Here is a 25,252-nt window from a genome sequence, read left to right as displayed (position 1 = left end):
CGTCTGCATGACGGGACTATACAGCAATTGAGTCTAAAAGTCAATCTGCGCCTGCTAATTATCTATTACATTTCAGAATGTTTTTTTGTTTGTTTCGGATGATAGACGGTTAAGAAAATAAAACCCAATACTAGTAAGTTATCTATACAATAATGGCTTCTAGTATTCAATTTTAAAATATCTTTTGCTACGACTTCAAGCCCGTGGCTAAGCAACGGACAAGCGCTATTTACAGTTTATATATCAGGTGTATATATATTTAATGATTTGAATTGGTAGCTGAACACGTCTTTGGTAGAAAAAGATGTGGTGAGCACGTTTGATATGGTCTACATAATGTAAGCCCACTGGGATAGTAGCACGGACGTTCTCACAGGTTGATATTAAAGCAAAATCGTAAATAACCCGTTAGAACTCTGTAGGTATTAGTTCACACACAGGGCACGTTTCTATAACGCATCGTGTTGCAAAAATTGTAAAACAAATAATGTTTATACAGTGAATAGTGTCACTTAACATACCACACCCCCACCCACTACTACTCAGGGGGTTCTGCCAATATGTCAAATGATAGGTGTCATAGGAAGGTCTCCATACTCATGTTTCACCTTTGAGCCAATATGTTCAATGAATGGGTGTAAAATAGGACTCCCACACACGGTGTTTCTAGGTTCCTTTGGACAATTTGAAACCGCGTCACAAAGACTTTCTTTTAAAATGCTCTTTTAAGCTCGGTCTGCACTATCAAATAGTATGTTGACAAAAAAAGGTGATGTCCCGTATATGGACACGATGACGTCACATCACTACCATATTTGGGCACATCACATTTGTTTGATAGTGTAGACAGAGCTTTAGCAGTGACAAATGAAACCCCCCCCCCCCCCACCCACCTTTTAAGTGTCTTGACAAAATTATTCATTGCCTAATATTGCCTTCACAGTAGCCTAATATAAAACAATAAGTATACAGCATCATTGGAATATTTAAAAAATAATACGCCTTTATACAGTAGTATAATTATGTATATCTCCATGTTTCTATTGTAAGTATACACATTATTTTATGCGCTGTTCGGTGTATAATTCATCTTTTTGTTCTCGACGAATATAAAAAATATATGCTTTATCATAATATAGATTAATATGCATGCACCTTCATACAACAATGAGGTAGCCATGGCAACCGGTTCTCTTCCGGCATTATAATGTTATAGAGTTCATTTCTTAATTCCGTATGTGCAGTGAGAACTTATGTCCATTTGAGGTAAGGCGAAGTGCATTTATACTATTTTCATATTTAGTTATACACATCAAGTATAGTTGAAGATTTTTGTTTATATAACCAGGAATTTACGACGAAAAAAATTGATTTAAATTTATTGTAGATCTGTTACAATTTTTTGTGACAGTTGCGATGTATAATGAGGATTAATATTATCATTAAGCATCCGTTTAAAAGGGAGTGTCGTATTAGAGATAAAACTACAGACAAGTAGATCTTTACTTTTTTAGGTAAGTAAATCAAAACGTTTACGGTACCTTTTAAGTATTGATCAGGAGTATTTAGTTCTGTGATTAATAATATAGGAATAATTTTGTAGTTTTGTGTTTAAAACTGTTCAATTCAATAATCTGCTTTTATATAAATAATATCTCTATAATTATGTAGACAAGTCTTGTAACTAAACAAATATTTTGTTGACTTATTTATGTTATTTTGTGTTTCTAACTTTCGTGTTTTTTTAAATGTATTATAATGACAATAACTAATAAAGGTATTAGTAATATAATATACTCAAATTTATAAATTTAGAAGGTTGAAATGTTCTTTACAACGCGTCATATAGTCTTGAAATGCGTCACCGTAACTATATAATTTAGGAGCGTAACGTTTTCTTTTTTCGTTTTCGAATTTTGTATGTGTAGGCTATACCGTTTGCAAATCTTGGTAAATTCACATAAAATATATAATACAATATTTAACTATATATCAATTACATTATTTATCACCTAAAAAACTTATTTGATCACAATCTTGGCAAACTGACATATTAACGTAATTGATATTACACTTGATCAGTTACACTGACCATTAATAAATTATAACTGAAAACTAATATTTTAATGTTTTATTCCTCCAAGGACCACTTGACCAAATGGAGATAATATTATAATAGCCTACAATTGATAACTAGATCTATTTGCTCAACACGATGACCACCTATTAAAACGTAACTAAAAACTACAATGTTGTAGACTATACTTATTCCTCCAAGGACCACTTGACCACTTGACCAAATGGAGATAATATTATAACAGCCTAAAATTGATAACTAAATCTATTTGATCTACACGATGACCACCTATTACGTAACTAAAAACTAATGCAATTCCATCTTAAATGGTTACATTTTCCGTCCACATAATTACTAAGTGTACACACGATAGACAAATAATATTCAATATTGGCAACATATTTCAACGTCATTGGCATCATGTTACGTACAACTCTATCAAAGATGAATTAGGTTGTGTTCATACGTTTTTTAGATTTCCCTAAGGCCTATTCAAAATGTTGAGTTGGTATCTCAGGAGAAGATTCGTGTCCACGGAGCGCGTAACAGAGACGGTTACGCGGTGATAATTGTATCGATTTGTAAAATGTTGCTAACTCAGTTTATAAGATACTTGAACTCTACCTACAGGTTGTTGGTCTAGATCAATGTTTTTGATTATCTACCCAACTAAATTAAGATCTGAGCCGATTCGAAGTTAATGTAGGCTAACTTACAAATACAATTCAGATTGTAAAATATGCCAAGCTTCTGGCCTTATTTGAAAATAATTAAATTTACGGATCGTTACAAATACTATTTTAATCTAATAATATTGGTTAATTACCTGATAAATTAATATGATCGCTCAAAGTTATTGACACTGTAAAATAGTATAGGCCTTTATCTCCAAACTCTCACAACATCACGGCCGTTTTCACATTTCAGAATTCATCATATTAAAGTTGTGTCTTTAAAATTTAAGCTGATCTTTATGTAATACAATGAGCATATCAATGTAGGTTTATAGATTGGCAGAGGCGGAGACACTGTTTTGTTACCAACTTCAGTTACATAATTATGAGAAATTGATATATTATTTACACAGAGTAGGCCTACTCAGTTTGTATTGCAATTAAACACATTTTTAACCTACCCCGCTACTCTACACTACCCACAGCTCATAGTTACCTTATTGCAACAGCGGCCGTATATATAGTATATAGCGCGCATTTACAGAAAATGAAAAAGACATTAAGATATATGGATAATGCAGTTGATTAATAAACACGAAGCGATCTTTTGACACTTAGCTAGATTGCATCTTCATTCAAGGTCGCGTAGAAAGCAATATTGTTAATGAACATGACGTTCTTAATGTATACATCTTTATTCCACGTGCCATTATCAATTATAATAAACAGAATGTTGCAGACATTGAATTGAAAATACAAGGTAAACTTTAAATAATGATATATACAAAATCAGGAAATAAATTGACATGATACGAATAACAATGCAAAACACATGATAAAACCAGTACATTTGCATTGTTATTCGTTCACTGCCAATAGAATCAAATATTTTGTTATTTACTATAGTTTTATCTTGACTATTATAGATTTCCATTCAAGATAATTAATTATGTACCTGCATAATAAAAATGTGTACCTGAATAATCATGTATGAGAATTAATTATGTTTGACAGAATTTTTTATGTGCCAAAATAATTACATTATTTCTGTGTCGTGCTTTATTGACATAATTAGTGTCCCGAACGGCGCCCCGTAGAAAGACCAACAAACGAACACATAAAAGTAAACAGACCCAATTTCCCCACAAACATAACGTATTCTTTTTCAATATTCCCATTATCCTGTTTTCTTCTCCAATAAAATATAATAATAGCATTTTATATTTGATATTTATAAATAATGTATGATTTTAAATTCATATTTCCTGTGGGCTTTGTGTGAGGTCATTAACGAGTTGATAATGAACTGCACATGCGCAATATCTTCTGAACGTTATAATCTTGATACACCTTGCCTACATTAATCGTTCACATTGTCACACAAAACTATCCGAAATTAACAAGGTATACGATACAAATATTAATTGTATTAGTCCTAATGACGCTCATATAAGTTAACAGATAGCAAATTAGGTTGCAGGTTCGATATTTTATTTATAGTTTGTGTTGCATTTAAGTCTGTATAGGCCTAGTGACATAGCATAGTACGGTACTAATAGGCCCGGGTGTAATACAGCACAGCCAAGCAAGTTGTTGTATTATATCAACATAATAAGGTGTGTCTCGTATTTCATTCTGAACGATTTACATTGTCTCTAAATACGAACCTAGTGACATGGATAACATGTATTGAAAGTAATTAATACACACAGACTCGTATCTAGATGACTGTCAATAGTCAGTTAGGATCTATCTAATGACAACTGCAGAATCGACATTATGTAGTAGATGGCCAGTTCGTTCCTCCTGATTCTACCTAATATTTTTCAACCAGGTACTCATTTACGCAATTAACCAATACAACAGTGAAATATTGTTTTAAAGAAGAGTGATAGCCTTTGAGATATAATAAAGACTTTTATTATTATTACAAAAAATTTATTGTCTGCGTTGTATAACATTTAATTCTTCTAACTTTATAGACATATTTATATTAAGCTATACTTTTAAAGTCAATTCTGATGGAAGAAATACTTTAAAATCCAATTTTATAAATCATGTTTTAGTGGGTAGTTAATTAATAAAATGTTAGTTCATTAGGAATGATGTATGTTATAGCGACAGGCAGCTGCGACGTTGTTTTATAACATCGTGCCATTTACAAATAACAAATGTCCTGTAATTAAATCACAGACGTGTTTATACTTTCCTTGGGCTAATCAAAATGCCAAAAAATATAGATGTATAGAATTGTCACAAGATGGCATTTGTCATCGCTGGCCTCATTTCTGAGATTGGATTCTTGTTGAGGAATGAGTAAATACATATCAACATTCACGACGTTAATACGCAGCTATTGAGTCTAACAGTCGTTCTGTGCATGCACATTTGTTTTAGCGCGTACAGAATTACTTTTTGACTCAACAACTGTCGAGTGGCGCCTGGTGAAAACTAATGGTCAACTGGTAACCCGCACCCTGATTGGCAGAAGATGGGTGAAGGACAAAGGGTGGACTAATCTCACTGTGAATTAAGTGTTTATACCACGAGAGTTCATACAACCCCATTTAAAATTGTGAAAACATCAAAACAAAAACTGGAAAACACCATACCACCTAGCTTAACTTAGAAACGACGATGCATAATATCAACAATTTGAAATTGTTCGAATAAATAATTTCATACACATAATATTTCGGAGAAAACACTATTTATGCATGTATAACAGTATAGACTCAACAAGCCGTAAATTACATTTACAGTATAGCTAATGAACAAAACATAATAAGGTAACATACAAAAAAAAAAAAACAACAAAAAACAAGAAGCCACATAGAATTGATTATAATTTTAGTAGCGTTGTTGTATTGTAATAAGTAAATTATGCTGTTTAATCTTTAATTTAATACTTTATTAACCATAATTGCAAAAATATGAATATGGAAGTTAGAAGCACTCGATAATTATGACGTTAAAGCAGACTTTGAACAAATCTTATTTTCAATTTCTGAAAATCTCGTCTATTTCTTTCCATGATTGATTATCTAGTAAATGATTTTTTTTGGTCATGATAGCGAGTGTTTTCGCAGGTTGCTCGTTGTGTTTCGCTAAATAAATAGCGCGATATCAGTCAAAACAACAAATGGACATAAGCGACAGACAATCAGGCTACGCAGACGACATTTGGTCACTTCGAAACAATCGTTTGATAGTCAGTCTTTATAACTGTATTGAACTGAATCGATATGTCTATAAAATACAAACCTAGTACACAGCATATGCCTATGTCTGCATAGTTGAACTAATATTATAAACATATTATAATATTAGATTTGTTTTATCCTAAATAAATATACCGTTAATAATGCTATTAATTTATTGCAATTCTGTAATCTGAAACGCGTTTGCGTCATTATGCTTGAAAACGCGTTTTATATTGTAAGATAGCATTCCGTATCTGACTCTAGGCCTACTTCATCTCTACTCTGATTTTATTCCGTGCATACCTTTTGAGTTTTTGTAAGCCTAATGATATTCAGAAAAGAATCAAATTTCCCGTGATATTTCAGCAAATTTTTATCTATTTTATCATTTCATTTGTTGGTCTTATGATGTTTTAATGTATTTTTTATATGTATAAAGTAAAGTCAAATTTCCAGTTTATGGACGAATAAATAATCTTGAATCTTGATTCGATCAATTAAATCATGGCGCAGGCTTTACACATCCTGATTGATGAGTTTCTGACGGATATTATTGCCTGTCTTTTTATTTTAATGACAATTACTCGTACCTATCACTTCACTAATGACCATTACTAATGAGGGATTCTTAAGCCTTACTCAACACTCAATTTGAGTTCACTGACTTATCGTTAAGTTCGCTGCACCTGGTCGGTTACTTCAAAAGGTAATATCAAATCTATATTCATTAGTTGAAGAAGCTTGTAAAATAGATTCATTAACATCAAATGGAGAGAATGATATCTATTGTGTTGGATGATGCAGTGTGTGCGACGAGCATTGAAGTAAAGTTCATGAGTTAAGATCTTGAGTTATTTTGCATTTTTAATTGTTGTTAAAATTGTTAATATGTATATATATATATATACACTTTTCTATTTGTAATATTGTCTTTAATAGTACATACCGCCATAATCTTTAAAAAATGTGTAAATTTGTGGATTGTGTCAATCATGGTATCTGTGATAGCGTTAAGTCTGCCCTTTTTCACAATGATTTTGACACTTTATTTAACTTGTCAAAACCATTTTTATCTTTCGATTCGTGTGAATCTTCATTTTGATGTGTTTTATTTTGCTGTGCAGTTTTTATATGTTTCTCCTAAGGGAGGTGAATAAATTTGAATTGACTTGAATAGGCCTACTGTGCATTAATGTCAAAGAAGTGTAAATACATACTAATTACCGTAGATCATCATATACGAGATCATATTCCTATTAGTCAGTACAGTTTTTTTGTTTGTTAATGTATACTTACTTTCTATGGACCAGGGATTCCAAAATAAAAGATTGAATTGAATGAATGAATATAAATAGCTAGCCTAAGTCTGCTATATCAAGAATTACGTTTAAACAGATAATTACGTTTAATTTAACAGTAGTAGGCCTGCACTTATACAAAGCTTGGTTCCCACTATACTACAACACAACGCAAGAAACTGAATCTTATTTTTTTTATTTTTATTTTATTTTATGTCTCTAGGCAATGTGGCCAAGGTTACCAATAGTAAATTAATCACTGTCCTATCAGATAGGTGGTAATCCCCCTGATACAGGGGCTATTTATGTATTTGCGCAACGCAAGTAATTTTACCAATCACACACGGCGTCCTAATATTCCGTCCAAGTGGGAAACCGAGTGTTAGGGTCATGTCTTAAAACCACGCTAAAAAAATCGACCTAATGCACTGAAAGAACCGACCAGTGAAACGAGTTAAACTTATATTGTCCCGATTGGCCGCTCATAGGTAACGTAACACATTTTCTTTACTGTTGCATTGTTGAGATCTGATTTTATATACTGTTCACATTAATCAATATTGGCATCGTAAACTGAATGAAGTTATTATTTGATATCGAATAACAATTCGTTTGTTACTTTGTGTGAAACTAGATCAACCATTTCGATTAACAAAGTTCAACGTACTTTATTGAAATTGTGTGGAAATTGTATATATCTGTAGAATGATGTAAAACATGTATAATATTAATGATTTCATTCATTTTAATTTATAGGATACGAATTATAGTATGGCGATCCATGTCATTTAAAATCCATTAGTTATAGGTGACAAAACGACTGTATATATTATTTATTGTAATTACTTTATCGTTAGAATCGTTATATGAAAAACAACTAGTGGAGTGCAGACAAATCCACTAAATCATGTTTTAAAATAATAATAGATGTAGAACTAACTTCGTAAGGTCAGTTCCTACAGTGTATAATATTAACGTACAAGATAAAAATGACTATATAATATACGTTATAGTATTTTTTTAAAAGATTTTGCATAATACCTGTATAATAGAGGAAGAATAATTCAATGTTTGATAGGCCTATAGTAAAACTTTGGACCAACTCGGCTGGGCTATGTGTATTATGAATAATTAATTTGGGGTAGAGTAATAGCACAGAAAAATTCATTGAGGGAAGAGGGGGGGGGGGGAATGTTTGCAACTTGTCCCCTGCATAGGTGGACGAAAGAAAGGCAACACATAGTACCGGTATCATACAACAATGTTGCAGATAGCTCTGTCTACACTATCAAACTAGTTCGATACCAAATATGTTAGTGATATGCCCAAATATGGTAGTGATATGACATCATCATGTCCATATATGGGCACATCACATTTTTTTGTCACATAAAGTTTGATAGTGTAGACAGAGCTTAATGGACAAATGTCCTCTAAACTCTCCCTCCACTCTGTAAAGGTTCAAGATTGACTATAAATAGCCTTCCAGAAAAATAGACTAGTTAGTCCCAATCATAATGGAAAACTAGATCCAAAAGCAAACATATTTCGATATTTCTCACTATACCTAATAAACAAAACAAATAATCTTTGGAATAAAATTGTGTTTATTTTGTCTTCCATATAATAGTACATACTAAATTGAAATTCACTAGGCTGAACGAAGATGTTAAATTTAGCATGTAATTTAGGCGTGAAAGCCCATACAGATTGATCAAGTTTCGGTGACTAGATTTAAATTATGTGAAAGATAAACAAAATGACGTGGTTTCAGTATACGAGAAGGCACTTATAATGGAAGCGCAATTGTTGATCATTACATGCATTGTTGACTAGTCTTTATATACTAATAGACTGACCTTAGCCTTAATACCACTTAAACTGGGAATGAATAAAGAGGGACAATAGTGGCTTGGCCCCCTTGAAGTTCCAATGATCCTGACTGTGAAGAGGTAAGATCTATAAGCTAAAAGCGATTGCAAGCTATACTTTTGTGCTAAAAAGCAAACAAATAAAATAGGCGGTGCTTAAAAATTAATGTAATACTGTATTTTCTAATACTTCAAACAAAACAAATGAAAAAGAATTTGCGATGTTTTCCTAAAGAAAATATTCAATTTTTAGTAGGTCTATCAAATTACTTTTACTGAAATGTATCGTACAATTTTAATTTTTGGATTTTAAGAAAAACATTTTTAGTTATACGTGTGCAAGTTGATACCATTTTGAACAATAGGTAATTCCTAGTATGGTTATTTTTATATTAATTCTCTTTAATTAAAATAAACCCTGGCTGTGCACCAAGTCATTAATGGTGAATCCCGAGATCCAATTATCTCAAAAGGACAACATTAGGGGCTGTCAATCACTTAGTTCAGACCCGGACGGTGGTCCAGAGAGCGTTTAGCTTACATTGGCTAAGCAAACATTCCTACGGGTTGAAGAAATGAAGACGGTAATTTTATAATGGTTTAGTGATCTGCCTACAGCATCTGAAGCAAGTTAACAGTGATGTCACGAGAGGTGGGAGGTTGTGGTAGATTTGTAAGTCTGTGTTGTAGTTAACGTCAGGAAGGCTAGAGGCCTAGAGCAGATAAACGCGGAGTACTGCGTATACTGTGTTTTTAATTTAGCAAGATGTAAAATTCAGTTTCCGTAAGGACCAGAATAAGAAGCATTAAGGTAAGGATGAGTGAGGTAGTATAGTAGGCCTATCAGACTGATATTGGTGAGGGTTGGTGGCACACTTTAAAGTTATATAGCCAAAGATGACGTAATGACAGAGTTGTACAAGAAGGGTTAATCCTCATAAGAAGCTGGAAATGTAACGGAAATAAAGCCACAAGATACGATTATAAATTGTATCACTGTGAAAATAACTGTATTGATTTTTGGAAATTACAATTATAACGTGTTGTAGGCCTATAATAAAAGAAGGTAAGTGAGCTAGATAAAATTCCAGCTGTACCGTGGGTAGAACGATGTGGTTTTACATTTAGGCCTAAATATAAGACTAAGACCTTCTTATTGTTATACAGTATATTTTAGAATCTCAGCTTAAGTGATGGTCACTTTTGTCCTTGCACACACCGGGTCTACCAATTGTAATTGTGTTTGCTCGTGTAAATAAAGTGCTATTTTTACTAAAGACTATCTTTCATTTCTACACAGTATCTGTAATATATACTCCACTTATGAAGTCATACAGCATCCTAGTAGGCCATAGTATAAGCCTCTACTTGGCTGTATAAAAATTATCATAAGGTTTTATAATACAATAAAACCAATTGTTTCCTTCTAAGAATATGAATGACTATTTATAGTTTTTAACTAAAAATATGCATTTTGCATATATGCATATCTGAATAAATGGCCAATTTGTTAAACAATAATAATATGGAGTATATGAGCCCATATACATTAGCTCATGGTGCCGAAAACCGAAACGTGAACGAAATGTACAATACATTACATTCTTTTTTGTGTGTAATAGGCCTATATTTTATGTTAAATTAGTTAAATGTTGGTCGGTAAGTAAGATGACAAACATTATGTTATAATTGAGTATAACATTGGCGTTAATTGCCAAGGCAACAAACGTGTCATCATTTTATTCGTCTGAACAGGTGCTTACATGGTCAGTACCAGTGTGGACAGCAACAGAGACAGTGATTGATAATAGTTCATAAATCATATGCCATCGCTGTGATTTTGTTACTAGCACTCCTAATATTTTACGATTACATTGCAGTACTCACATTTATAAATGTGTTTATGTTATGAACTGCTAAATGTCTGAAGTGGGTGACACCACATTATATGAGAGGTATGTCGAAGTTCAAGTACACTCGACGACCTCAAGTAATATTAAAACATATTACTGAGTTACAGTAACATCACAAAAATAATGTTTTAACATATTCATGAACATCCTGCGACAAACGAAACACACAGTTATGTCTGAATCGAACAATACTATACACAATCTTAATTTATTTCTCTATAAGAATAATGGAAACATTTACCATTTACGGTAACACAACACAATGATTAAATCGAACAAAAAACACAAAAGCAAACAAAAGAAACCCATCAAAATTGATCTAAAAAATACTAAGAACCCAAAAAATAAGAAATTGGAAAAAATAATAACCCTGGGAACGGGTTCTCATACGAGAATGAACTATACTTCAACGACTCACATATTATTAGGCTAAACAAACATGCAGTAGGTCGATTCAAATTAGTTTTAAACTATAGATGCAATGTTAATATCACATGGGACTATAATAAAATATGAAAACAATACACCTCAAACTTCAACATGTTATTCGCATTATCAACGGTTATGGTTGGTAAATGTGACTGTTAGTAAAGGAATGTGCCGGGCCCAGGGGGATAGCTGGTGTACCCCACTCTCATCCAAAATTAATAATGGCAACCTAATATTTTGGTGAAGTACAAAAGAACGAACCAGTTTCTGGAGTCATGGATATGATTGCAATATTTAAATTATTCGGATTTAACATAATATACTTTTGACTCTAGACTGATCTCATACCTTTATTCATTATTTATGAGGTAATAAATTGTTTAAATTAAAGAGGTATAGTCTATGGCATAGATGATTATATACAAACTGAAAAGTGGGTTCAGGTATTTATTACTGGCCTGGTTACGCTTTGTTTTGGAAACACGGACTAAAAAATAAACTTTCCACAAGAGACAGATTCGACGCCATCTAAAATTATCAATGAAAAGCTCATCCAATATTACAAGCGAATTCTTAAGAGAGATAGTTGAGTATGGGTGAATTTTTATATAAACTATAAACTGCTATAATACGGTACCTTTGTGGGAGTGATTTTTGAAGTGGGGTTTAAATTTATTGAACACGGATCAAAACGTTTTAGTAGGTCGTAGTCTATTGAAATACTTTTAAGAGGCCTAGGCCTACCAGATTCAACAGGCACGTAACCCATTTTCTACAAGGAGCAAATTATTACTACACGATTCTTAGGCCTAAGGATTTATATATAGATCTACATTATTTATTCTGGAAGGCATAGGTAGCCATGTAACCGTGGTGATTGATCATTAAAACACCGTCATCAGATATCATAAGGTAAAACATTAATCACACATATGCCGCGTGGTTTACAAATAATATATGTGTCGAATTATTGGCTTTTTCCAGATTTATTTATAATAATGTCGAAAATGATGGGATTGTTTCATTAAGCGAAATAATTTTGTTCAGTTTAAGACGATGGAATGAGAGTACGGAATGACCTGATTGCCTTTCATTTGAAGTTTCAACTATTGCCAACAACCGTAGTACATAACGTTGAATGTATAGTTAGTATGAATATGGTAATAAAGCTGATTATTAGACCGAAAATAAGCAGAAAAAGGCACTATAGGCGTTTCATAATCATTGATTTGAGTTAAATACAGATCATCTAATAACTTCATGACTATGTTTTTCTTATTTTGTAGGTATATTATCATTGTACTATGTTGATGCAGAAGGCATTATGGGCGTTCCATATATCATTGATTTTAGTTAACTCAACATCATCTCATAAGATCATAACTATGTTATTCTTATTTTGTAGGTATATTATCATTGCAGTATGTTGATGCGTTAGTTACCGATAATAAAATGAGACAGGTATTAATTGTTGCCATAGTAACGACGCGGTAGAGATCCGATGGAGAAAGACACGAGATGGATTTTAATCATCTTCATTTTTGTTTCATTAAGTAAGTATAATGTAATGATTATACAGTATACAACGACCTTAATGTTTTTTTTTTGCATATGAATTGCGGATGGTCATTTGCACTTGCGTACAAAAAAAATTCGGCGTTGTATAACCTCGGCGAAACATCGGGATGGAAGCTTGCACTGATTGATCTCGGGCATGCGCAGATGTTGTTAAAGGATTGGTAATACATACAGTAGTTTTTGATGTCTCAAATAGACACTTCCATATTATTTGATTTAAAACTCAGAGTATGTGATTTATTCTGACATTATAGCACGTAATCTATTCATATGTGATCATTCCATGGGTTGTTTCTATGCCCCGAGGCTCAATAGCCGAGGCTCAATAGCAAGGGTGTTGCATCCACTGAATACTAATCCAAGATTTATTTAGTTTTGTCACATTAAACATGCTATTATCATAAGTGTTGATTCAGGTTTGTTTTACTGAATATTAAATCGTAGGATAAGAACATAGTAAATTCTAAGTAAAATATCGGTAACTTTGTATCTGGTATAATAGTCGAAGGATATATCAATTATCAGTAATGATTAGACCTAAATTTCAAAGTTAACTCCCTTACATAAATTGTTAAACCCAGTAAAAAAGCTGCTTATACATTATAACCACATGATATTATAAAAAAAAATTGCGTTGGGCGTACACTTTGTGAATCTCAACTCTGTATACAGGGCGCCGTTCAGAACATTGCAATTTATGTTAACTCAATGTTGCCATAATTGTAATGTCTCGAACGGCGCCCCGTACTGCAGGTCTCTACACCAATGAAACTGCTGTCATTTGAACAGTTTTTCTTGATTCAAGTAAGACAATTTGTTAATACTTTTTTCAAATTTAATTTGTAATTTACTTTCTATTCATTGACAAATTCTGTGACAAATATGACTATAAATGACTATAACCTAAATAGCAAATATTTACTTAAACTCTTAAAACTGTCATTTGTAGTATAACCATAAGGTTGTCAATTTCAATCCATTTGCAGTTCTTTTATTTCGGAAGTCATCCATATCTAGAAATAACAACTGTACTATATATATTTCTATATATTCTATTATAATACATATTAGAGTCATTTCTTTTCTTTCTAAAATATAAATCGTATCTTACTATGGTGGTACCTATACTTCAAAATTGAAAGGCAAACATTCAATTTCTATTTAAGTTCATCGCATTTTTGCTAGTAATTTAATATAGCCAATTTCTGCGGTCAGCTATTAAAGAAGCAAGCAAATAAATGTTAAGTTACACCCTTTTAAGTGGGCTTTTAATGTACAATTGTGTCGACACAGCCGCTTTTCATCATACATAACCTTCGTTTTAACTTTTGATTTTCCGGTTAAATGATACCGAGGCTAGAGGGTCACCATCGGGCATGCTGTGAAATAAATCCCATATAGTAAACAAGTTCTTTTGTTGATCAGAGTAATGTGAGAGATAGAACTAAGCACAGGAATCAATGAAGGTCCAAATTCGACCACGTAATTAAATGACCCAATTGTACTGACCTATTTGTTCAGAAAATAAGCAAAAACATTTTGAAAACAATTTAAATTTCACTTGACAAGTGACAGATTTGGATAATTAGTTTTCAAAAATGGTCATTTGTTAGCTAAATCCATGGACTAAATACGCCGCTTGATTTGTCAAATAGCTTGCGTTGCGCTTACATCATTGCGCTGCGTCCTAGGAACCAAGCTTTATATATGCGTAAGTTTGTTACGTAACATGTTAAACCGTATAGGCCTACTATTTATTCACACAACAGATATACAGGCCTATATTCATTTGTATACCAACAAATTATAGGCCATCCTATTTATATTTCAATGTTATCAATGCATGGCCTTAAGCTCTGTCTACACTATTAAACTTTGTGACAAAAGATGTGATGTGCCCATATAATAATGGACATGATGATGTCATATTACTACCATATTTGGGTATATCACTGGCATTTGGGAACATCAAACTCTTTTTTTTCCAAAACTAGTTTGATAGTGTACACAGAGCTTTTTTTGACTTTTTGTAATATCATTTTTCCATTTCATTATAGTTTGTTTCTGCCATGGAACTTATCTTGTACAGGCACCTACAACACACATGGCCTTTAGTAATGTAAACGTTTCAGTAAACTACACATTGGTGGAGAGCAGTGGAAATAAATCAGACGCCATTTTGGAATTGATTGATATTGATACCAATCGATCATTGCATCGCAATCACGTGTCATCTCAAGCAGGGGTAGTTGTATACCCCTGCAGTATGTTTATTAACACAAGCAGGCTGATTTTTCAAGTGCTGGATGACAATGAAACGACGGTAGCCCAAAGCGACATCCTCACCGTGGAACCTCCATTTTTGGAGGTTGTTCGACCTTCAACACAACTGCAAACTCTTGACGGGCCTGTCGGAATATCGCTCTATATGAAGTTTAACAATGGCCTTTGTCAACACAATCAACATGAGCTACTTTTTATTGCCAGATATCGGAAATACAACGATCATAAATCCGACCAAATCGAAGTATATTCGCAACCGATTGATTATCAAGAAGGAGATTCAACAGTGACATTAGACTGCGAATATTTGGACACGGCTGGATATTATATATTTCTTGTTACAACTAAGAGTGGTACTGTATTAGGATCTAGTGATTTTATGAATGTAGTATGGAACCCTAACTATAGCGTAACTGTGCCATCACACCAGAGTATATCAGAGTGCTCGAAAAACCAGTCGTTATCCGTTAACCATCAAGCTCCTTATTGTGGAAAATCAAACGATAAAATTCGAGTTTACGGCCAGACAAGCTATTCTGCCGAGGCCGGACCTATTGGCAGTCTAGCGTATATATTAGAAGTTGACACGCCTAACAATGAGTATGATAACAAAATAGCTTGTTCTAATTTTTATGAACCAGGTGCACAACAAGCTAAGTCTATTCCTACTCATCCTGGATATTGTTTTTTCTATGTAAGTGTAACGAGAACTGGTTCGGTACACGAACAAGCACGCATGTGCGTCCCCTTTTATTCATCGGATATCGGTGAGTGAACTTCTATTATTATTTTTACTTAAATTTCAATTAAACATATCAAATACCGCCTAATTTTACTACTGTACATGAATTAATCGAATACTCTGTGTAGCTTTGTTTACAGAGTACTGTATATCCACAGTACCACGCGGTGACGATACAACGAAACGCGCGCGTTCAAAAGTTGATAAAAATGAACGGCTTTTGTACGCGCGCGTCACACATACATTTGCGGCTGCGATACGGGCGCCAATCGTCCATTAGAACACTCTAAGGATATTATAAATCAAATTGGTTATGATAACACATCGCACGTTCTCTTTATGTTGACATATAGAGAGATACAGCGTGATTTAAATTACCTAGTGTATATCAATTAGGAATAAAGAATGATAAATCAATGTCAGTTTTAATTAACTTGCTTACTCAGTATTCTGTCTGATTTCTGGTTTAACATTCTATTTGAATGGCAGCGTAAAAAATCGCAGCTATACTATGACTTTTCCCCCATCCACACAATCGCATTATTGGAATACTGTATAAAAATATAATGTAACATTTAGCCACATGGTTATGCAGCTGTTACTAGGTAGACATTAACTGACTATTGATAGTCATCTAGTCTAGATGTATTAGGCAATATTTCAGTAGTCAGTTAAGATTTATCTAGTGACACTGCACAATAGGGTGATTTAGCTGTCTTAAAGGCCGGGTGCGGGCAAAAAATTTCGATTGATCATACATTCAAATAATTATCGATCTATAGTTTCCCCTATGTTTCATAATTTTTGGGATTTTATTTGTGTTACTAGAGCTTTTTGAAAATACGCACTTTCTTATCAGATAGTTAAAATTACACAGTAACATCTCTATTCTTTTGTACACAAATGTTGTAAATAGAGAGAAATTGTTTAAAAACTATGAAAAATAAACAGTGTGGTAAAAAATCATATCAGATGCCTAAATTTAGGTAATGTAACTTGAATTTTACGTTTCTGGTATTTTTATTCAACCTCAGAGTTTTATTTTCATGCTATAGCAAAAATTATCCACCGTATATCCACCATCTATTTTCACCTTCTAGGGAGTCACCAGACATGTCATCATCTCTGTATGATGTTTTGCTAAGTAGTATTGCCTCTAAATTGTTGCCATTCTTCTATAGTAATAATGTAAATCAATTTATATTTTTCTTAAAATAGCAATAGCTGGTGGTTGGTCTGAATGGGGTGAGTGGAGTGCCTGTACTGCTAGCTGTAGTGGTGGAAGTCGACATAGAACGCGTGGCTGTGAGAACCCAGTTCCTAAAAATGGTGGTGCTCTGTGCAATGGTGATTACGTCAAAACTGAGGAGTGTAACTTATTCATCTGCCCTACAGGTAAGAATGGAACCTGGGAAACCACTAAAGACCACAATGATTTTCCTTATGGTATCGTCTCTAGCGACATAACACCTAAAATATAAATATTAACGTAGACCTACACATCTTTCTAAATAATCTATCTCTAGTCCATGTGAAGGACAAACGTTTCCGTCAGCAGAAATGATACCGCTAATACACCTATCTCAGTGACTTGCGACAGTCAGTTAAGATGTATCTAGTGACAACTTTGTATACTTATTTTGAATTGGAAGTATACGTCGTGAATTCGGGCGATAGTACGGTATTTATTTGCATTCTATTAACTAAATACGTGACTCACAACAACATACCCTCAAGTATTGTCACTTTGAAATAATGTTGTCAAAATTGTATACATGCCTCGAAGAAATTCAAAATTGAACTTGCATCTACTTGTTGGCATTATTCGTACATAATTATACTTTATACTCAGGTTTATCAAGTGCCAATGGTTAATCTAAACTCATATCTTATAAGAAATCGAAATTAATCTACTTGTGGTAACTCTCTATGTTTTCTTATTAATCATCTGATTACTAAAAAGCGAAAGAATTACACTGATATATTTCCTCACAAAAAAAAGAGAGTCGTTATAAGATTTATACTAAAATGTACTCTTCGTGTTGCGTGTTTGATTTGACCCCATCGGAACTAAGTTGATTTTTCTTTCGACTTTATGGGCTATCCTTGGTTTCCAATTTAATGTATTTGCTTGTATTTTTTTTCACATTCATATTGTCTTGTAATGTTATGTTGAAACCGAATAAAATCAAATCAAATCTTTATTATCCAGCGCAACAAATCAAAAGATTTCTTACGTTGGTTTGTACTATATTTTTATTTTCAAAAAGATTAATAATACTCTTCTCGACGCAACTCGAGTCTCTAAAATGTTCACATTAATTAGTTATTACCGTTTGAATTGACAATTTGTTTAAATACGTTATTTTAAAAGAAAACACAAAATAGGACAGAGAAACAGTAATTAGAACAGCTGATATGCAAATAAGGCAAAATCAACTTAATAACGTCTATTTCGATAATCTCGAGTTTCCACAGAAAAATATGTGATGTTCTGAGTGAGTAAATCTAAATGACCTGATAGTTGTTTTTCTAACCTTTCTGGAGTAATACAAATTGAATAATGAAGACATTATGGAGGTTTTTGCATTAGCGAATAAGCCATTTAAACACGTTGAAACGACAAATGAAGCACTGCTACGACGTTTCTGTCAGGGATAATGAAATGCGCGTACGTATCCATCTAATCTACTACGCGCACAATAATTACAAGCAATATGGTACATAATTAAAACCGACATACCGATGATTCTGTATAGCGGTGGAATAGTTATGACTGTTGTAGATTAAGTGAAAGTGCTGAGATACTAGTTCGATGATTATATAGAACAATGTAAATAGGCCTACAAAATACGTTTCTGCCATCATTATCTTAAAATACAAAACCTAGAGCCAAATGTAAAAATGATTTTGTCATACCACTCATGATTTATAAACATTTATACAATAAATTTGTTTTCATAATTTGACACTTTTATGGTCATATCAGTAGTAAATAATAATATATAAATGATTTCTCATTTTCTTCAAATAAAATAGCAATATGTTTTGTACTAATAAAATATGGTTTGTTATTATTAAATATTAATAATTAAAATTGTTTTACTAAAAGTATTTATTATAGTCTATTTTGAAGTACAGTATTATCTTCATTTTGATGTGTTTTATTTTGCTGTACAGTTTTTATATGTTTCTCCTAAGGGAGGTGAATAAATTTGAATTGAATTGAATTAGTTGAAGCAAGTTGTGTATTAATATTGGATAGGATTTTCCATTGTTTGTTTTCAATACAGTCTCTACTGTGGATGGAAGTGCCAACTACATTGTATTGAGTCTTTGTAGACTTATCAATATATTCACCAATTATTTTCTCTTTAGTTTCAGGGAATAATCAACTACCAAAAACGTATAACACGTGTGGATGTGGTTGTTTAGTGGAGAGTCCTTCTGGTATCATCGATGCGTACGAGAAAGACTGTCATTCTCGCGCAACCTGGATAATACGCGTCAACCATGGATATCGCGTCAACATCACGTTCAATTCGTTTGACCTATCTTCCAGTGGACGTTATCAGGAGTACCTAAGGATACGGGACGGTGATGATGTTGACGCACCTATTTTATTATTCGTAACGGGAACGCGTCGACCGATTCCAGTCATGTCAACTGGGGAGGTGATGTTCTTGGAGTATAAGATATATCGCTCGAACAGCTATAGGCATGGATTCTTAGCGACATTTAATTCAACAAGTAAGTAAATTCATGTATTTGTGTTTGTTTTCTCATTTTAATGTATTGTAAATGTTTAATAATGTATGTTAAAGGTTGGTTCCCATTAGAGACGCAACGCTTGCGAGTTGACCAATGACAAGCGACAATAACCCATGGCTTGCGTTGCGTTTATAATGCTTGGTTTCGACTAGAGACGCAACGCAAGGACGTAACGCAACATAAGTGATTTGACCAATCACAAGCGATGAATTATTCAAACTGTCGCTTGTCATTGGTCAACTGACTTGCGTTGCATTTACGTCCCTGCGTTGTGTCCTAGTGGGAACCAAGCTTAAGTGGCAACCAAACATTAGGAAGACCATTACAATCTTGAGTTGGAGGTTTCGTACAAACGAATATCTATTAGAGTACTCTGCAATAAAAGATGTAAAGAAACTAATACAATATTATGAATTATTAAGAACATTCGATCTATAATCACTACATTACTCCATTTTTGGCGTTTTTAATTAAGGCGAATTTAATGTTTTAACACTTTGGGGCGATGACGTCGAGATGCCAACATTTATATCTTCATGGCCTACGCACCATTTGATACGACGAATTGACATTTTTAGTTCCTTAAAATATAAACATAATATGTATAGGTATGTATTCTTGTAATGTAATATGGTATTATAAATATAATATGTCCCCATACGCTCTTTAAAGCTAATACCTTTGGTTTTCTACATCATAAACACTTGCTAATGTCGTAAACTGTGATGATGTCATGACCCTACCCGTATTGTTCATGCATTCAAAGGTTTAAAAACAATCCTTTCTTTTATAAAAAGAATAATTCAGATACAAAAATGTGTTTTAAAATTGATTAAAAAATGTTTTTTAAAATCGAACAAAAAAAAGGGTTCTAAAATCGATTAAAAAATTTGTTTTAAAATCGAACAAAAAAAGGGTTTTAAAATCAATGTGTCTACCTTTGCAATGATGAAAAACTAATTAGTGACGTAACTTGAAAATAATAATAATTACATTATTCATATGAATGTTTCAAATTGTGTTTACTGCTTTAAGTTATATCATTTGTCGTTTTAACTCTCAATTAATAAATACCATTCTCGACTAATTGGTTAATATAAATGTATAATCAAGAGTCTCTTTATCGCTTTAATAACTCAATACCGAACTTAAGTACTATACGTAATGCTCGGGGTAAGATATTGATATCCAAAGATGTAGACTACTAATTTGTGCTAATATCCTTTCTGAATATAATATTCCCATCCTAACATCATCATCATTGTTATGGCACTTGGGGCTAAAAGTAATTTCAATGTAGGTGGCGCTACAATGATTGTGTGTTATCTTTGTCAAATAAATTTAAGGTCGTATTTCCGCAGCCAAAACAAAATTATCGGTTATTTTTTTAACCAATAAAGTGCGCATGATCAGTTATTACTAAAACTCCAGGTAAAAGGTTAAACATGATCGCATATATCCGATAATTATCGAATTTGAATGAGATAATTATCTGTTAATTTTTTCTCGAGTGGAATCGGTTCAACCCCTTTTTCTACAGGCAGTTTATCAGTTAATTATCGGTAAATTTTTGGCTGGCCTAAATTGTAATTGTTTGTGTAGCAAAGAAAATTCAAGTATAACACATACCTCATTATAATTAGCAGTCCATTGGTAGGCGTACTCACTCAGTGTCGCTTGCACGTTGATCTCTCTCTCCCAATTTGTTGTACTTTCATGGCTTCTCAGCCGACCGTTTTCTTTTCCTATTACAAAATGTATTTGTTAGTTTGATATCAATTAATAACAATTTTTATATATGCTATATAAATGCATTTTATACGATGTGTATTTTTACATACAATTTGGTATTGTTGATGTAATGTTGGTTATTTTTAAAACTCTAATGACGAATTATATTACTGAACGTGGGAAGTGGCGGATTCAATTCGATTCAATTCTGTTCTCTACTGATGTCATCAAAGGCAAATATCCGCATACACTGATAAAACAATATAAATACATACTATAAAAAAAACAATTTAAATAATTATTTACAATTCAATTGAAATTTTAATATCATCCGGGAGGGCAAAAAGGGGCTTACTATTTTAGAGAACCCACCAGCCATAAACGCATACAGAAACTACATGACAGCAAGTAATAGGAGGAAGGTTAAATCCAACAGAGGTTGAGTGAGCCATGAATGAATGAACCACAAAAAGACAATTATTTCTCTGGGGGTGGGGGGAATAGAAATAATATTTTTCATATTTACTTACAGTTTTACATTTTTGTTTTCTTTTAGAGAAAGAAAGCGTAATTGAAGCTGCAAAGAAAGAGCATATTTATGAAAATCCGAATCCAGACCAGTTTTCCGGAAATACCATCATGATGGCTGGAGTGGTCACGTGTGTATGTGTAATCTTCATAACAGTTGCTGCCGTAACTTACATTTACATCAAGAGTGGCTTAATGTTGGAGTGTATACGAAACATTAAACCTCGAATCAAGTCAGAGTTTTCTATTCCAGCAGAACAAGATAAATGCTCCCCTGTGCATCGACCATATAAAACAGACATACCGAGTGACATGGACGATAGAGGTAATCCTGATGGAAAGGTCTGCGATAGGAGTCAAATGTATCTAGCGAAAGAAGAACATTCGAACCTGGATTCAAATGACTTCCCACGTCGACTGATATCTATAGACAGCGATGACTGCCGTAAAGACCCTCTTGGACAGGACCAATCTTTTACAGGTGCAATAAATGCCTCGTTCGATGACCGCAATCCTGATGGTCAGAGAAACCATAGATATTCATTTCACAGTGATGGTAGTCGGAGTAGCTTTCAAATCAAGTACACAATGCGAGAAGGACCGTCTGGATATTCCCGTCAAGCCTCGATCAATAGCTGTGATTCTTCTAACACTCTACCATCAAACTTTCAATTCGCTGCCCCTTATGTCAACCGAGAAGGAAATCTCACACCACTCGGGTTTGCAATTTCAAGAAGTTTAAGTCTTTGTCATGAGAAAGACAACCCATTGGTTGGAAACCAAGATCAGCAGAGGTCACAGAGCACTTGTGGTATTACAGATATACTTCCAGAAACTCACTTGGTAAGTGGTACAGACGGGGATAGACAAACGACACCCACATCGACACAAGTGGTTGTTCACTCGGAAAAAACGAATAGCGATACTAGGAGTCCTACAAGTCGTGTTCCACGAAAACTACCAGCGGCTCCCAGACCAGCTTTCTATGAATTCCAAATTGAACAACCTGATCAGAATTCACCTCAACGTACTGTTACTCCAACTCGGCAAAAGAATTCGAAAACACGTCGACTAAGTTCAAACAAAAACGCGGTTATGACAATCAATGAAGAACCATCAGAAAGTGCAGAGAGATTAGATTCGGAGACAATGAGTCCGTCAGAAAGTGTCGCTAGCCATATGTCCTTGACAAGAGAGTCTCCACCCGGTGGACCAGTACGACGTCTGAAGCAAAAAGCCGCCAAACGTCAACGGAAATCAACTGAATGTCTTTCGTCAGCAGAGTCAGATTTGAATCCAATGAGACTATCTTTTTACAGTACAAGTTCCCAAGAGTATATGTTCAGTGATGAACAACCATCACCGATACGAAAACTTGAAAAGAAAGACGATAGACATATGTGGAGACAAGTATTTATTAGCGATGAAAGTCTGTCAAAGACAATTTCTGGTGGCAGCGCAGATTCTAGCCCCACGCGGAGAAAATTACCAGAAACTCCTACTAAACGACCAAATTCATTCAATAATAACCAGTTCCCATCAAATACACAAATTATTGGTGATATGATAATTTATCAGGAAGAAAATGAACTAGAGTTTGATAACTACATGCCAAACTTACCAGGATCTTATTTTGAAGGAAATTTTAATTACCCAGCCGGAGATTTAGGTTCCGATATGGATTTGTTTGAGGGCCTAGAAATTTCAAAAGTTTAAACAGTTGTGGAACTACAATTGTTTGGACATGACAATATAACCGTGCTCCAATTCCAGCAATTGGATTTTCGGCTTTTTTTCACCGAATTGTGATGTTCTTGACTTCACTTACCAGCTGTTTGTAAAATGTTAAAAATGAAAACATTTTAACTATTTGTATTTAGTTTAATATTTAGAATGGTTGTATTTATTATCTTTATTACCAGTTGTAAATAATTATCTGCAAATGTGCCAATTATTTAGAAAAATTAAGTACAGTATATAAACAAATATTATTTTTAAACACTATATTTCGAATTATAAAAGTTATTTTTATTATTTTCGTTTTGTAATTTGTCTTATTGTCAATCCATTTTATTGTATAGAAATAAATGTTAAATCACCGCAAATATTGAATCTTATATGGTTGTAGATTGTATAGAGATAATGTGATTTTTTTTTTATTCATAAAATATGTATCAGTGTATACTATAAATTACCTCTTATGAAGATTGTACTATTTCTACTGATATTTATTAATATGAATGAATATTATTATAAAATAATGGTAATTATCTTCGTAAAGTGTAATCATTTGGTGTTATCTTGTAGCACAAAATTGATATTTTTTAAACGTTAACAATTCTGTGTGTTTGCAAATGATCATAATTACAGTACCGGTATTTCATACGTATCAAACAACAGCAAACATCAACTATATAATAACATGGAGTCGCCATTTAAGTCTCATAATGATATTTAATCTATTACGTAATTATTCACTCAACGATTGAATTTGTTTTTATATTTCATCATCATTTATACGCACACATGTGCTTATAAATGATCAATTGAAGACGCGCGTACCAATCATTATTTGAACGCGTGCGTACTGTACCAACCAGAATGCTAACGCGTGTGAATAATGAGTGCGTACCAATGATCATTTGACATTTGAACCCGTAAGTATCAGAGTATGTCTGTGATGAGACATACATAAACAGTGTCATACAAAACCCAAAATAACGATGAATAAAAGTGAACACAAAAAGTACAGTAATTGTACACACTATTTCTATTTGAATAAAATGTAAATTTACTGTATGTCAATTTTGATGTAAAATAAAGAGCTGTTATTGTGATTATTGTCGAGTGTACGCACTTAGTGATCAATTGTAAAAAAAAACACCAATAGGCCTACTTAAAGATGTATTGTCTCCCTGAAAAAAGAAATTGTTTAATTTTTGTTTAACATGCCATTTTAATGTCACATATAATTATCCACTTTGAACAAAAATTGAATCGAAAAAAATGATTTACCTGAAAAAACAGTAATTTAAAGCAAAACCTAGCCAATGGGTTTTTGGTTGATTCAATTTGACCATTTATTTTGTCATTTTATATGAGAAAACATATACAAAATAACCAAATCAAAATCTAATTTAATTAATCTTCATTT

At 33.1% G+C, this 25,252-nt stretch overlaps 2 protein-coding genes across 4 annotated transcripts in view; both read left to right on the top strand.

Annotated features, from left to right (window-relative positions):
- LOC144843180 (uncharacterized) overlaps positions 1-25,252 on the top strand; it is a 79,033-nt gene that overhangs the window by 35,349 nt on the left and 18,432 nt on the right. The window lies entirely within an intron of this gene.
- Positions 1,194-24,184, top strand: LOC144843173 (uncharacterized). Of its 2 annotated transcripts, none has more exons than XM_078699914.1 (6): positions 1,194-1,266; positions 12,871-13,018; positions 15,101-16,093; positions 17,287-17,463; positions 19,447-19,818; positions 22,127-24,184. In XM_078699914.1, exons 2-6 carry the CDS (start codon positions 12,967-12,969, stop codon positions 23,812-23,814), a joined length of 3,282 nt encoding a protein of 1,093 aa, XP_078556040.1. In that variant the 5' UTR covers positions 1,194-1,266; positions 12,871-12,966; the 3' UTR covers positions 23,815-24,184. The 2 variants fall into 2 exon arrangements, with proteins under 2 accessions (XP_078556040.1, XP_078556039.1); XM_078699913.1 differs by lacking the exon at positions 1,194-1,266 and adding an exon at positions 1,431-1,514.

This window comes from Antedon bifida, chromosome 5, assembly GCF_963402885.1.
Source record: "Antedon bifida chromosome 5, ecAntBifi1.1, whole genome shotgun sequence".
Classification (NCBI taxonomy): domain Eukaryota; kingdom Metazoa; phylum Echinodermata; class Crinoidea; order Comatulida; family Antedonidae; genus Antedon; species Antedon bifida.
This window is presented reverse-complemented; position numbering and strand designations above follow the sequence as displayed.